Raw genomic sequence first — 15,517 nt, 5'->3', positions numbered from 1 at the left:
ATACTAACACAAATCTAAATGTTTCAAACCTTTTTAATCTACAGAGGGAGTGCAAAAAAGAGTGACAGACTAATTTCAAATCCAAAAATGTAAATACAGATAAGAAGCTTTGCTTTTTTGCCTTTAGGAATGAGCTCCAACAAAACACTTCCTCAAATTCAACAGTCTCTAAAGCAAAAAGCAATTAAAACTGCAACAGCTAGTTTTGCAGTTAAAAAATAAATTTAGATTTTATTTCCCCCCAGCCTAAACCCTTGTAATTTTGAACTTGTTGTACTGTTATACCTGCTTTGTACGTTTGTACTGGAACTTTATACAACTAACAGCATAACAACAATGGATGGAGGGGCACAGTGGGAAGAGTCCATTATTCTGGATTGCTGCGACACACCTCTACAGCCTGAGACCACAGCCCGAGAAACGCCCGCAAGCGTTCGGCGGGGAGGTGGGCCGGGCGGCTACGCTCGCTGTAGAGCTAGCATCCGATCACAAGGACACAGGCAAGTGACGAGTACTAGCCAATCGCAGCACAGTAGGGCTTGTCGAAACTCTGGCAAACTCTTGCTGGACTGATACTTTCTGACGGTCATTGATGTTGTTTCTGGAGGAATTGACAAATAACCTATTGTGTAGTTTAGGTATGAGGACATGTTGTAAACATTATACCTGCTAATCATCAGCGTGTTGTGGCCTTTTGTCTTTGTTTGGCAGTCGATAGGGTGGAGAGACAGGAACCATGGGGAGAGAGAGACAGGACATGCAACAAAGGTCCTCGACCAGAATCGAAGGCTGAACGTTGCAGTTTGGTGCCTTAACATCAACTATACCAGATGAAAAGTCATTACAGTTCATCCTGAAGGGAACACGAAGGCCTGAACGCTCTCATTAAGAAAACCATCTAATTATTCAGCTCTAATTAGCAAATGAATCAGGAGTTTATATTTATATTTTTTTTATATTTCTGTAGTTATGTTTATGTGTACTCTTAAGCACAGATACGTACCAGGGCAAATTCCTCGAATGTGAAAATGTATCTGGCAACAATTCATTTGTCCTACTTTGAGTTGATTTGGTGCTTTCACGAATGTCTTTTGAATCGTGTTGCTAACTTTTTACGTCGGCATCATTTCAGATACGTTTTGGTTTCTTTAACTGCATTACAACATTTAGGATCTCCTTCATGGCAGTCGGAGTCGCTGGGTTCAGATCAGTTGGTTAGAAGACCTTTGTGCTCGTCTGTCTTCTGTAACGTGTTCTGTGTTCTGCAGCCAGTCGGCCGGTTCTGCTGCGATGGAGTCAGTTCTGTCAAAGCCTCGGTTCCACCTGGATCTCTGGCTGAGCTTCACCGTCCAGAACTGGATCCTGGATGTGGGCCGGCCTGTTGTCACGGTAAAAGGATGATAACTGGCGATAAGTCCTGCAGGATAAATGTCTTGTTTCCCTAATTACCCAAGACTTTATTGAAGAAAAAACACAAAAAGAGAAAATTATCCTTTCTATGTTGATCTGTTTTTAATTTGTTTATTTCCGTTTAATGGATTTTGTTTTCCTGCTGTGTTTTCCAGTTTCAATTATTTAAGATTAAAATTCAGCACTTCATGATTATCATGATTTGTCATGGCATTATCAAATTATCACTTTCTCTGGTTCCTAATTCTTTTAAAGAGGGTGGGTTCAGGTTGAGTGGGACACTGTTAGTGCTGAATGTCTGCTGGACAATAAACAGAGGTCTTGATTGGTGAAACCACCTCACCCAGAAACCCTCATGGTGAGAATGCTGATAAATTAAACTTTTTATCAATTATTCAAATCAATTATTGAACAGCAGTGAGAGAGAGAGGAACACCATTGTAGAAAGGATGAAAGCTGAAGGTTACTGCATTTATTTCAACTTAGATTCATTTTTATCAAAACCCCGTTTTGAATCTTTTGATTGGTGGACTATAAATAATCGAGGAATAGACACATATTCGGACCTAATGACTGTGCCAGTAAATCTGAATGAATTATACTTTGGTGCTCATTGTCTGTGTAAAATGAATTTAACGATTACATTGTGGAGAATCTTAACTGCTCTAACAATGTGCAGCATGTCCATACTGACAAAAGTTTTAACATTTATGTTTTTATGCAGAATCCAAGCAGCTTAGAAATAAAGCAGGCAACTTGGTGGGCTTCAAGAAATTTTATACATCCAGAGAAAACTAAATAAACTATCCTGCATTTATTTGTCAAACAGTGTAGCCACACCAGGACAGGAAAGGGGACAGGCGCCTAATTGGGACTCTGCTTTTAATTAAAGTTGCAGTGGTAGCTCAAATCTTTTATTAATCATCCTACAGAAAATGGCACGCACACCACAGTGCAAGGGAGAGAGACGGAGAAAAGAAGTGAGAAACAGCAATCTGTGTGGATGAAAGACAATTAGAGGAGCTGTAAGAAAACATACATCAATGAGGTTAGACCCTCAGGGTAAATCAGCAAGTCTGATCTCCTTTAATGATCTTTTGCTTTTACAGTATTACAGCTTTTAGTCACAGCATTGATTAGTCAGTGTAGCTGACTACTGAATACTGTGAGTTATCTAAATCAATGCATATATGAAATTTAGATTAAACAGAAATATCTGAAAGCATATTTTGCATTGTTTGTTCATGTGCATGTGTTGTTTTAAAGCTAAAGTCAGCGTCCCACTCTGTCCCCAGCAGGACATCAGAAATAGTCCCTCTCTCAGTATTTCATTTTCTCTTTAAAGCCCCTTAAAACCTGAAATTTATTTCACTTAAACATGAAATATTTATGACTCGTGTTGAGTTTAACACATGAGTGAGAAGAACACATAGACTGAAAGAAAAACTGAACTCTCCCTCGTGAAATAACCAAACTGCAGAAAATGTGTTTGTGTAGGATCCCATCGCTCACAGTTGGAAGCTGATTGGACAAAATGAGTTTTCAGGGCCTTAAACTTTTTTTCTAGGTTAAAATATCCCCCCAATGATCTGGTACAGCACTGACAGCTAATGGTAAAAGTTTTTCTGAAAGAAGCTACATGTACTCAAACTGATAAATCTAAATGTTAAATGTAAGTCGTGTGAGGGAGAAATAAAATGCAGAATCCATGTTTCTTGCTGCCTGCAGCTCGTCTTCCCAGCAGACTGGTTTCCTCTGAACCGTCCCGGTGCTGCAGAATACCTCCACCTACTGTACAACATCACCACACCGCTCATCCTGCTCAAAGTAAACGAGACACTCACTGAATAACAAACTCGTGTGAAGATGCTTTTCTTTCGTGAGTCAGATCAAAACACCTGTTCTCCTGATGCAGATGCTTGAACGCAGCCCCAGGACACTGCCCCGCCATGTCGTCCACCTCGGCATCATCGCCGTCATCATGGGAACCAGCCTCCACCTGGCGGCCGACTCCATCATCAGACGGCTGCTGCTGATTGGCTACGAGCTGCATCTGTCAGTCAGAGAGAATCCAGTCATGAAGAACCTGGAACCCTCCTCCCTGGTGGGTTCTGCAGCTGCACATTAACACGTTAATCTGTGTTTTAGATTGATGAGTACACTATATTTTAAAAGGAGGGAATATCTACAGTCGCAGGAAAAAGTATGTGAACCCTTTGGAATTACCTGGATTTCTGCATAAATTGGTCATAAACTGTGATCTGATCTTCATCCAAGTCACAACAACAGACAAACACAGTCTGTTTAAACTAATACCACACAAACAATTATATGTTTGCACGTTTTTATTGAACACAGCGTCTATACATTCACAGTGCAGGGTGGAAAAAGTATGTGAACCCCTAGGCTTATGACTTATAATAAAACTAAGTGGAGTCAGGAGTCAACCAACCTGGTCTCCAATCATTGAGACAAGACTGGAAGTGTTGGTTAGAGCTGCCCTGTCCTATAAACACACAATTTTAATTTTGCTATTCTCATGAAGCATTGCCTGATGTGAACCTCAAACAAAATAGCTCTCAGAAGACATAAGATTAAGAACTGTTGATTTGCATAAAGCCGGAAAGGGTGATGAAAGTATCTCTAAAAGCCTTGATGTTCATCAGTACATTGTAAGAGAAATTGTTTATAAATGTTTAGCACTGTTGCTACTCTCCCTCGGAGTGGCTGTCCTGCAAATATTACTACACGAGCACAGCGCAGAATGCTCAACGAGGTTAAGAAGAATCCCAAAGTGTCAGCTGAAGACTTACAGAGATCTCTGGAACATGCTAATATCTCTGTTGATGACTACGATAAGTCAAAAACTAAACAAGAATAGAGTTCATGGGAGGACACCACGGAGGAAGCCACTGCTGTCCCAAAAAAAAAAACATTGCTGCACGTCTGAAGTTTACAAAAGAGCACCTGGATGTCCTATGGCACTACTGGCAAAATATTGTGTGGACAGATGAAACCAAAGTTGAGATGTTTGGAAGGAACACACAACCCTATGTGTGGAGGAAAAAAGGCACAGCACACCAACATCAAAACCTCATCTTAACTGTGAAGTATGGTGGAGGGGGAATCATGGTTTGGGGCTGCTTCACTGCCTCAGGGTCTGGAAGGGTTTCTATCATAGGCTTATCAGGAAATTTTGCAGGACAATATCGCTGAACTGAAATGGTCCAAAATTCCTCCTCACCGTTGTTCAGGTCTGATTTGCAATAACAGGAAATGTTTGGTTGAGGTTATTGCTGCCAAAGGAGGGTCAACTAGTTATTAAAACCAAGGGTTCACATAATTTTTCTCAGAATGCCTGAGAGCTGCACTACATTATATTCTGTTAGATTTTTAATTGTTAAATTCAACAGCCTGAAGAAACAGGTTTGACTTTGATGCTTGCAGCTAGTGGTGAAACAACTAGCCTCACAGTCAATCAATAGTCTGTTATTATCACCTTAATGGTTTAGTCAGTTATCAAACTGAATACAATCACCAAACATAAAAACAGCGTGTTAAACTTAGTTTAATCTAAATCTTTGGAGGTTTCAACTGCTGCTCAGAAACCTTAAGATAAGACTTGTTAGTTACTTCATAATTATTAAATATTTTTTTACTAGAAAATTGATTGATAAGTCATTAGCAAAAATAAGGGCCAGATGCATCCCCTCTTTTAAATATGAATTATATGTACCTGACTATTAGTGCCTGAGTGATTTGGACAAAATAATTTCAACCACACCACACGGTCCTCATCAGCAAATTTCATTTTACCTTCATGTGAGAGCTGAGATGATTACTCTATTAACTGACCGAAAGTAAATGTATAATGATTTCCAATTTACAACAATTTACAACAGTACATGTGTCTGATGCAGCCTCCGCCATGTGGAAAATTACAAGTGAAATTGAATTTGCGAACCTGCCTGTGAGGACGTGTCAGGAATAAGAACAACACAACAGACCCACAATCTCGGGGACATCATGAAAAAGTTTTTCCTGTAAAGACACAACGAAGGAAGAGAACATCAGTCTCTCTGATAAAGGCTCAGAGTGATGAACGTTGTTTTGTTTTGCAGATCGACTCTTTTGAGCTTCTGTTTTACTTCGACGACACTCTTGGTCATCTGATGTGGTAAGAAGCCCCCGAACTATTTTTTATTGTAACTTACCAATGTTCAGTCGACACACCAAACACCATGAAGTCAAATGTAAATCGTTTTCCAAAAATGCAAGAAGATATTTAAGTTTGGTGATATTTTAGATTTTTATGTTTTTGACACTGTCTGACTTCCTGTCTGTGTCTCTCAGCTCCAAGTCCAAATAAATATTAAATATGACCAGACTTATCCTTTAATGCATTTGTTTATAAGTTATTCATACTGCGGTCAAATATAGTTTCTTGCTGCCTACCAAATTCTATCAATACAATGATAAAAAAATACACAGTTACAAGTAAAAGTCCTGCATTTAAAATCCAGCAGCATCTCCTGTGACTGATATCTGATTCTGTCTGACATTAATCGATTGTTTCTGCTGAGGTATCAATGTTAGAGCAGCACATTACTGCTCAAGGTGGAGCTTTAACCACTTTATATTAAATTAGCAAAAACAAAGTTCAAATCTACTTTCAGTTTTTGGACTTTTCTTTCAATTAAATGAGCTTTTGGATCAGTTGAACAGTTACTGAAATGAAATCATCATGCAACTGCCAACAACTGAAACACGACGAGGAGACACTCATTAAATTTCCATGTGCACGTGTATTTTACAAGCGTGTGTAAAATGTAACTAAAGCTGTCAGATAAATGCAGTTGAGATAATATTTCCCTCTGAAATGTAGCAGTAAATCTTCATGAATCTGTTAAATTGTCAGTTTTGGTTTACCTGTGAGATATTTGTCACACTCACAAATGAAGGAAGCTCTCACATTTAATACAGTTCTTTACTGGCACTATAACAAATTTCAATCAATGAATCACATTCTCTACTCACTCTCTGTATTGTGATCTCTGTATTGTGAATGTAGCATGTTGCACACAACCACCTGCCGGTGTCAAAGAAATTGTACTATTTGATTTAATACAAATTTATTCACAAATATGAACCATGTAAGCATTTCGGAAACACAGACTTCCTTTGTTTTCATTACAACTTTATTATTTACTTTTATCTTCTCACACATTTACATTTATTCTCATTTATAGGAATTTACAAGCGTTAGCCGGGTTTTGTCGCATGATCACCACTAACTGTAAATCAGTGAAATAATGTGAAAATGGCAACAAGAATGCGTATCGCATCACCTGAGTGCTTGTGCCCTCATTAAAAAGTCATCTCTACCAAAGGGTTCCTTAATTCAAGTTGCCAGAAAAGGCACAGTGAGGCTGGGGGCGTTGGGGGCCACTCCCCCTTGGCCTGTAATCCCAACCCATTCTCATCCAACAAAACTATTTAGTTAGGTTAAGGAAAAAATGGTTTGGGTTAAAATAACTACATTACTTAAGTTACGTAAGTTAAGTAATGTTATTTAACTAAAAACAATCAATGTTGAGTTTTTGTTTCACAAACAAACACCAGTCTCCTGGGTGAAAGTCTGGTTGCTGATCCATCCAACACATCTAACACATCCAACACATCCTCACCTCTGTGCGTCATTACTGACACCTTCAGACAGCATGACAAAGTGTAGATATATAACTCTAAAGGTACCCTTCAGCGTCTGTTTGAAACACCGCAATTTCCTGGGTCTGCGCAACACAAAGGAGTCGACATGCATACAATCACTAACTTACATTTAGGCACAAACCCCTGTGATGGTTAGAGTAAGGTTAAGGTGCTTTGGGTGGTGGTGGTGGTGGGGCTTTCCACGTCTCATGCAGACATGAACAATGACGCTAAAGGGCCTCCCCCAATGTGTCGAACCATGACGCTGAAGGCTTCCATGTGCGCCGAAGGAGGCGACAAGGCGTAGGTGTCTGATGCTCTGGGAATGAGAACGGGCTGGCAATCCAGCTTTATCCAACACACAAGGCTGATTATTCTGCATGTTCTTGTTGTTTGCAACTTTTTAAACGCATTTGTTTGGGACTATTTTTAACCAATAGTGTTTTTACAGGTGTTCCTAATAACATTAACAATGGCTCGTTCTAAGTGTCCCAGTTGTCCAGTGACACTTGTGTGGCCCTTGCAAATAATACAAATGTCTCTGCCACGTAAATTTCATTTCATATCATGCACAAACCTGGCACATTGCACGTATTGTTAATCTTTGTAGTTATGTAAATTAAAAATATATGTACACAATACTCTCTTCTGTTGCAACACGTCTGCACAACAAACCTAGAATAATGCACATGTAAATATCTGCGACGTTGTTCTTTCTCTGCAAATAGTTGTATAACTTTTTAATATTCTTATATAACTTGCATTGTCTATTCCATATTTATATATTTCTACTTTTATTTATGTTTGTCTACATGTAGCACCTTATCACCAAAGCAAAAACCTCGCATGTGTAAAACACTACTTGGCAATAAAGCTCCTTCTGATTCTGTGCTGAACTTTGTAAACGTAGATAGCTTAATGCCTGTAATTACACTGACACTCCAAGGATGTTTGCTATTCCCTTTTCAGGTTGACTGGACCATTAAATATTAAAACAGTACTGTATGTAGGCTTCTCTCAATGCAGATCGTGCCAAGTTTAAACTGACTTTGTTGTTTAGCAAGTTGAGTTCACGAGTGCTAACTCACAAGACAACACAAGCGTTCCTGGTGTCAGCACACTGTGTATATCAAGGACTTTGAATTGGAACAGTGGTGACTGGTGAAATTTGACAATCTATAAGCACACGAGCGCAGACTCAGAAAGGCCTAGTGTTTTTCTCTTTCTCCTCTCTGTCTCCTCCAGGTATGTTCCTCTCTTCCTCGTCCTCTTCCTCTTCTTCAGTGGTGGTTTTAGTCACAGGAAACATCAGGAGAAGATGCCGGCAGCAGCGTGGATGCTGCTTATACCCAGCGCTGCCTACTACTGGTAAGCCTGCTTTAGATCCCACAGAGGGGCTGTCCTGTAACTGAACCGTCACAGGTTCAGTCCCTGTTTATTGTTTATCAGGATCCACATTAGTTGTTGGCAATCAGCAATGTTTGCACTTCATACAGCAAACAAAATTACGAGGGCTCGGCACGTTAACACATTATTAATTAACGCAGACAATTATTTTATCACACGTTAATGCAGTTTTTATTATTATTATTTTGAAAGTCTGTTGCTTACTGGCTCTGGTAGACTACGCTGGATGCAGCGTGTGGGAAAAGTAAGACAGCGCCGCTAGTAAACGGCAGGCGCTCTATTGAGAGTGCGCTATACAGCTGTAGCCTATTTAACTTAAATTAACATTATAGTCTACATAACTTCACCTGACAGGCCTACATCTAGTTTTGAGGGGATGCTCTGCCAAGCGAATGCCCTCCTGTTGATGTCCTGTTTAGTTAAACAGTAATAGATTCTGGAAACTCCAAACAGCGAGGATCAGTCTCTCTGCCAATGATCTGTGCTGCGCGTCGCAAACAAAAAGTTTGAGACAATTCAACTTCAGCAGCGGACGGGCGTGTGCATGAGGCTATGCATATTCAGAGGGAATTTACATGGCAGAGCGTCCCCGCTCTGAATGCAACTGAAACAGAATGCATCAGGTAAAGCGCACAGAAGCCGTTGCCGTGGTTACTATCTGTAGAGCGCCTGCCGTTTACTCGCTGGCCGCTTGTCTCCTTGTCTGTTCACATGAGAGGCGAAGAGCGAATATGCAGGCGGAGCGTCGCTTCCCGTGTGAAAAGACCTTTCTGCTGTTCCCTGATAAAAGAAAAATGTTTCTGCTGATACCTGTTCAGATCAAATCCCAAGAAAACTGGACTCTGATGGTAATTTGTTTTACCAAGCTAGATAAAGGTAATTCCCTGGCAGCGGCAAATAGCTTTGGTTTTATATTTGATTAGATTACATTAATGTTTAAGTTGATATTTACAAGAAATATTTTATTGCCGCTGTGTAAAGGGAATACTGCTGGGAAAAAGCACCTTATTTGTTTACAAACCACATGTTATTGCACTTGTGTGTTTATAGCAGTACATTTAAATTAAAAGTGGCAACACATTACTTTAGAATTCATTATTCAATTTCGCACATAATAATGTGATTAATCGCAAGAAAATCATGCGATTAATCGTGATTTCTTTTTTTTTTTTTTATTACTGCCCAGCACTAAAAATGACATCAAAATGCTATATATCCAAAGCATTAAAGAATTACAGCAATTTAAATCAATTGAAAATAAAATGATCAATAGTAATAAATCAAAAGGAAGCTTATTTACTTCTTAAACCTTTTGTTGTAAGAGCAGATATATTGTTTCCTGTTTAAGTGGAAGAGAGCTGCAGATCACAGACTTCATGACTATTATGGTGGTGTTTTTACTACATCTCACCAGAGGAAAACTATTTGCTTTTGCTCTCAAATAGTGAGAAACAGATGGAGCCACTGAGGGAAACATGTGTTTGCTGGAGGTGGTGATTAAGTCCATTAGCGGGCTGCAGGTGCATAAATCTGCATTTACTTTGTGTTGAGAGCGTTGTGTAAACTGTGTGAGGAGGAAGCGTGAAGTCTGGTCTTGCATTCTGCACTTGACTTTGGCACATTTATATTCTGAGATGCTCTCATCCAGACAGACGTCCTGCGAGGCCAACAGCAGAAAGAGATTATATTCCTTTTTCATCAATATAAACACAATCTGAATCTAAAGAGCTCAGGGGCCGACCGGCTCCCTGCTGAAACGCTGCCAGAAAAACAGGAAAACAAACAAGGACATCAAAATAGAAGTAGTTGAAAGAAAATGTTAGAGAAGCCATAAGAAGCTGTGAAGTTATCAGAAAACTACATGCAGGCTAATAACCACGAAGTGTGTTATTTTTTCATAACTACACAGAGTTCATTCAAAGAGAATCGATGTTTTGAGGTAATGTTTTTAAATATGTTGGCACTGTCTTTTCCAAGCGGCTGAAACCTTCTGGCTATCAGGATGAGTTTAGACCACTGAAGGTGAGATGAAAATGCTGTTATCTGAAAATGATGCACACATTCAGAACACACTATATTCTCAGTAGCCATGGTATTAAAAAGTGAATTCAAAAAATGGATATCAAGAATAAACATGCACAGTCAGTTTGTATCGTCACTGCAAATAAACTTTGCAAAGAGAAAAAGAAATGTTTTTTTGTTATCTATGATCCTCTGTAAACGCCTCACCACCATCTGCAATTTATTTAATATTATGCCACTGAGCAGGTCTAGCTTGTTCCTTTGTACATACACAACAAAATTATAAACACTTTTGTTTTTGCCTACATTCAAGACTTTCTTATGCACACAAGAGGCCTGTTTCTCTCATATTATTCACAAATCTGTCAAAATCTGTGTTAGTGAGCACTTCTCCTTTGCCGAGATAATCCATCCACCTCACAGGTGTGGCATATCAAGATGCTGATCAGACAGCATGGGGATTGCACAGGTGTGCCTTAGGCTGGCCACAATAAAAGGCCACTCCTCTTCAATGGCTGTGCGAAGTTGCACAGGTCAGGTTGAGACCCCGATGAGGACGACGAGCATGCAGATGAGCTTCCCTGAGACGGTTCCTGACAGTTTGTGCAGAAATTCTTTGGTTATGCAAACCGATTGTTGCAGCAGGTGGCTGGTCTCAGACCATCTTGGAGGTGAAGATGCTGGATGTGGAGGACCTGGGCTGTTCTCTGAAACGCCTTTCGAGACGGCTTATGGTGGAGAAATGAACATTCAATTCCCGGGCAACAGCTCTGGTGGACATTCCTGCAGTCAGCATGCCGACTGCACGCTCCCTCAAAACTTGCGACATCTGTGGCGTTGTGCTGTGTGGTGGAACTGCACATTTTGGAGTGGCCTTTTATTGTGGCCAGCCTAAGGCACACCTGTGCAATCCCCATGCTGTCTGATCAGCATCTTGATATGCCACACCTGTGAGGTGGATGGATTATCTCGGCAAAGGAGAAGCGCTCACTGACACAGATTTAGACAGATTTGTGAACAATATTTAAGAGAAATAGGCCTTTTGTGTACAGAGAGTCTTAGATCTTTGAGTTCAGCTCAGGATGAATGAGGGCAAAAACAAGTGTTGCCTTTTATAATTTTAATCACTTAACCCCTAGTTGCTCCAGAGGCGTGCGACCTGACATGTATAACAATTGTAAGTTGCTTTGGATAAAAGCATTAGCTAAATGTAATGAACATCAAGTACGTTTTGTGAACACACTGCATACTCAGAACCTGTTTGGGATTAGTTTGCTGTCTGTCTGGAGTCTACAAGTATTTAAGTACAAGTTTAAGAGGTAATGTTTTCCATGTTCAAACCCTAGTTTAGGGTGTTAGCATACAAACATTAGCTAATTAGCAGTAAACACACCGTAAAGCTGAGGCTGATGAGAATGACATTAACATGTTGACCTGATGATGGCGCTACATGAACAGTCAGAGGATCATAAGTCATTAGGTGTGTTTGGGCTGACTTGGTCATCAAACATGAGTTGCAGGGAGGGGCTATAAAAACACTGCTGTAAAGTCAGACACCTCCCAAAATCTTTAGCTCAGAATAGTCTTTCCTTTAACTCTCAAAACATTAAGATCTCAACTTTATCTTTTTGAGATCACTTTTGTTACAAACCTCAGATTGAAGCCCAGGGGGGAGGTGGTAAGTACAATTAATTTGTTCTAGGGCAGAAGAAAACCAGGAAACAGGAGTAAGTTAACCAAAAAAAGGATTTATTTACAATATTTAATGTCTAAAATGCACTCGGAAAACAACTCCCAAAAGGGAAGCCAGAACAAGGGTCCTTTTTAAAGGGAACTAAGGTATCGGATAAACACAAAAGGAGTGATAGCTAACTGGCACACAAGCAAACAACAAAAAACAGTAAATCACTACACTTAACCGCGAGACTCCCACTGTTGCCACTACCGGTCACTGTCTCTGCCAACAACCACATGCTCGCCGCAGACTCCAAACACTCAGTAACACTGTCTCTTTTGTTGTAGACCACCATACTCTCACAGACAGCTTCCTTCACCAGCCCTTATACTCTCCACTGATTAGGAGAGTGGAATCAGCCGCGCTCCTCACGTTGCTGGCTGCAGCATTGGGGGCGGGGCAAGGTGCTGCTGGTGGCAGAGAGGGAAAACACACAAGCACAACATCCCATATACACAAATGGCTTAAAATCTGATTTGTTGCTCCTAAAAGCCCCTTAGGAGAAAAGATAAGATAAGGAGAGACTGTGTTTTTGAGACTTGGGTAAGACAAGTGGATACTGAATTGAGATTACAATATGTGAAATGGAAGAGATCTTATCATTGTATCTTTTTGAGGTCATTAATGTCTTTCTTTTTCTCCAAAAAAAAAGCAGTTCAGAGCACAAGGGAGATATTGGAGCTTGATTCTAATGCATTACGCTCTATGCTTGGGGAACCTTACTAGAGGGATGTCCTGAGCTGGGTTTGAACCTCGGTCCTGAAGTTGTAAGGGTGACAACACTGCCACTGCACCATCTAGCCACAATTAACAGTAAAGAATAGATTGTCTTTAAATATAGTACAAATTTTCTTCTGATTTGAAAGAGGAGAAATACCATACTCACAATTAAAGTCCTTTAAATTCTACTCAGAGTATTCTAAAGTGAATGTACTTAAGTTTCAAAAGTAAAATTCTGCTCATTCTGCATGACATTGTTGTATCTCATTTCTTACATGCATTCACTACTTTAACAAATTGAAATATTAAATTTGAAACTGTATTTTTTCATTGACAATATAAATGTTATTCTTCTTTGCAGTAACTTGTAACTACAGGGTTCAGATGAACAGCAATAAATACAATACAGGATTTGAAATACAGCAAAATGTCCTATATACTGTGTGTCAGTATGTCAAGTAAGTATACAGACCAAACCTCTGCACACCTGCGTGTGTGTGTGTGTGTGTGTGTGTGCGCGCCTCCAGGTGTTAGTAATAATTGATTAGGTAGTTCTCAGGTGTTGCTGCCTAATTACTTTAGTCAATGAGGTCAGCACTTAAGGATGAAAGCAGAATTCAAGAACCACTTCAGGGGTTTTAAATATGAACAGTACATCCTTCACATTATTGCTCCATAGTTATTTTTATTTCTCAAATAAAAAAATAAATTTAGCAATTTGAATGGGGTTTTTTTTCCCCCCACAAGTTTGGTTTTTAAACATCTTTGAGCTCAATAACATCTGCTTGGAAGGAAGTTAACAACAGCAGAGCAGTGAACAGACACATTAACTCTCCCTGTTTCTCCTGTCAGGTACCTGATCACTGAGGGACAGACCTTCATCCTCTTCATCTTCACCTTTTTCGCCATGACAGCCACAGTGATGCACCAGAGGAGGCGCGGCATGGTTCCCGACGGCAACGGCCTCTTCGTGCTCTACGGGTATGACACACTAGTACATTTTGAATGAACATTTTACACACTTAAAAAGGTGCACAGTCATAACTTCAGTTGCTCTAAAAAGCAATGAAAGTTAACTTGGACACATCCCAGAAACCTTGGCCAGGGTGGTGAAGCCAGGGGTTTCCCCTTAGGGGTTAAAGTTTTCTTCAAAGATTTTTACATGAAACCAAATTTCGTGACAACCTGTCCAAGCTGTTGAGTCATTCTACACAAACAAGATGACACAAAACAACCCGTGTGTTCAGATACTTTACACAGATGTCTGTTAACGCGCTCTGGTTGGTAGTTTCTCTGCAGCTCTGTGTCTGGTGGCGGTCTGGGTGGCCTGTCTGTGGAACGACAGCGTCCTGAGGAAGAAGTACCCCGGGCTGATCTACGTCCCGCAGCCTCGTGCCGTGTTCACACTCCACCTCGGTCAGAAAACCCCGGCATAACAGAATTTCAAAAGACAAGTTTGAATGACAAAAAGCCATCACTTTAACAGAAAGATGAAGAAGCCAAAGTTGCATAGTCCATGTCAGGAAAGGGCTTAATAAACCTTTTATCACTCAAACAGCAATGTGTCACCTGTACCTGCAGCAACCCCCCACAGCTACACGGCCCAGGGGCTTGTCTTTTTTAAATATAGTAAAATATTGTAGTTCTCAACATGGTCTCAGGGCAGATTTCACTAATAGAAATGAAAAGTGAAATTAAACTTTTTTTAGTTTAAAGTTTAAACAATCAGTATCACAACTTATATTTAGGATCTAATGCCTCTTTTGCACCGTATGGTACTAGCTCGCCTCGACTCTACTCCTTTTGTTGGTTTTCCAACAGGGAAAAGTTGTATCTGCACCTATTACCTGGTTCCAAGCGAGCTGAGGCGATACTAAAATGTGACGTGAAAACATTGGAGACCACCGATTGGTCAGAGAGAACCTTCACTATTCACTATCATCATTATGCACGTCAGAGGCCAGCTACAAAAAGTTTTACAATTTTCGTACATTATTTCATCACTAAATCATCCATCCATCATCAGCCGCTTATCCTGCGTACAGGGTCCCAGCCGCATGTCTTTGGACGGTGGGAGGAAGCCGAAGCACCCTGAGAGAACCCACACAGACTCGGGAAGAACAAGCAAACTTCACACAGAAAGGCCGGGGCAACCGGGATTTGAACCCACAACCTTCTTGCAGTGAAGCAGCACTATCCATCGGACCACCGTGCCGACCCCTCACTAAATCCACTAATGAGAAATTTTGAGGTCAGTTTTGAAGTTGAACAACTATGTAGATTTCAAATATTGGCAGTTTTACGAAAATTGATGTTGGATCGAAAATGTGCTTAATTGTTTTCGGAGTTGAGGAGCTCTGCAAGTGCTCACGGAGCCCTCTGGTTCCACAGTCCTACCGACTACTGCAGCCAACGTCGCAGAGACTCCAGCAACAACAGCAGAGCAAAACCCAGTTGTAAAATTTCCATACCGATTATTCTGTCTTTACATTCTGAGTAATGTTGTTTTAACTT

General features: G+C 40.3%; 1 protein-coding gene across 1 annotated transcript; it reads left to right on the top strand.

The window, feature by feature from the left end:
- The first annotated feature begins 336 nt into the window (after positions 1-336).
- On the top strand, positions 337-14,560 carry LOC119893700 (ceroid-lipofuscinosis neuronal protein 6 homolog). The gene is made up of 8 exons (XM_038706021.1): positions 337-500; positions 1,188-1,389; positions 3,139-3,237; positions 3,326-3,514; positions 5,532-5,587; positions 8,365-8,487; positions 13,856-13,984; positions 14,292-14,560. Exons 1-8 carry the CDS (start codon positions 337-339, stop codon positions 14,437-14,439), a joined length of 1,110 nt encoding a protein of 369 aa, XP_038561949.1. The 3' UTR covers positions 14,440-14,560.
- The last annotated feature ends 957 nt before the right edge of the window (positions 14,561-15,517 follow it).

Source organism: Micropterus salmoides, unplaced genomic scaffold (assembly GCF_014851395.1).
Source record: "Micropterus salmoides isolate LMB-PRFRI ecotype aquatic unplaced genomic scaffold, ASM1485139v1 Ms_hic_scaffold_8, whole genome shotgun sequence".
Classification (NCBI taxonomy): Eukaryota; Metazoa; Chordata; class Actinopteri; order Centrarchiformes; family Centrarchidae; genus Micropterus; species Micropterus salmoides.
Note: the sequence above shows the minus strand (reverse complement) of the source record. Positions and strands in the feature narration are given on the sequence as shown.

What these genes read in the sequence shown, in the direction of transcription:
- LOC119893700 (XM_038706021.1), top strand. Translation starts at nt 337, where the DNA reads ATGGATGGAGGGGCACAGTGGGAAGAGTCCATTATTCTGGATTGCTGC. An exon ending in TGGGCCGGCCTGTTGTCACG is followed by an intron (nt 1,390 to 3,138) that starts GTAAAAGGATGA and finishes TGCTGCCTGCAG; the next exon opens with CTCGTCTTCCCAGCAGACTG. An exon ending in CACCGCTCATCCTGCTCAAA is followed by an intron (nt 3,238 to 3,325) that starts GTAAACGAGACA and finishes CTCCTGATGCAG; the next exon opens with ATGCTTGAACGCAGCCCCAG.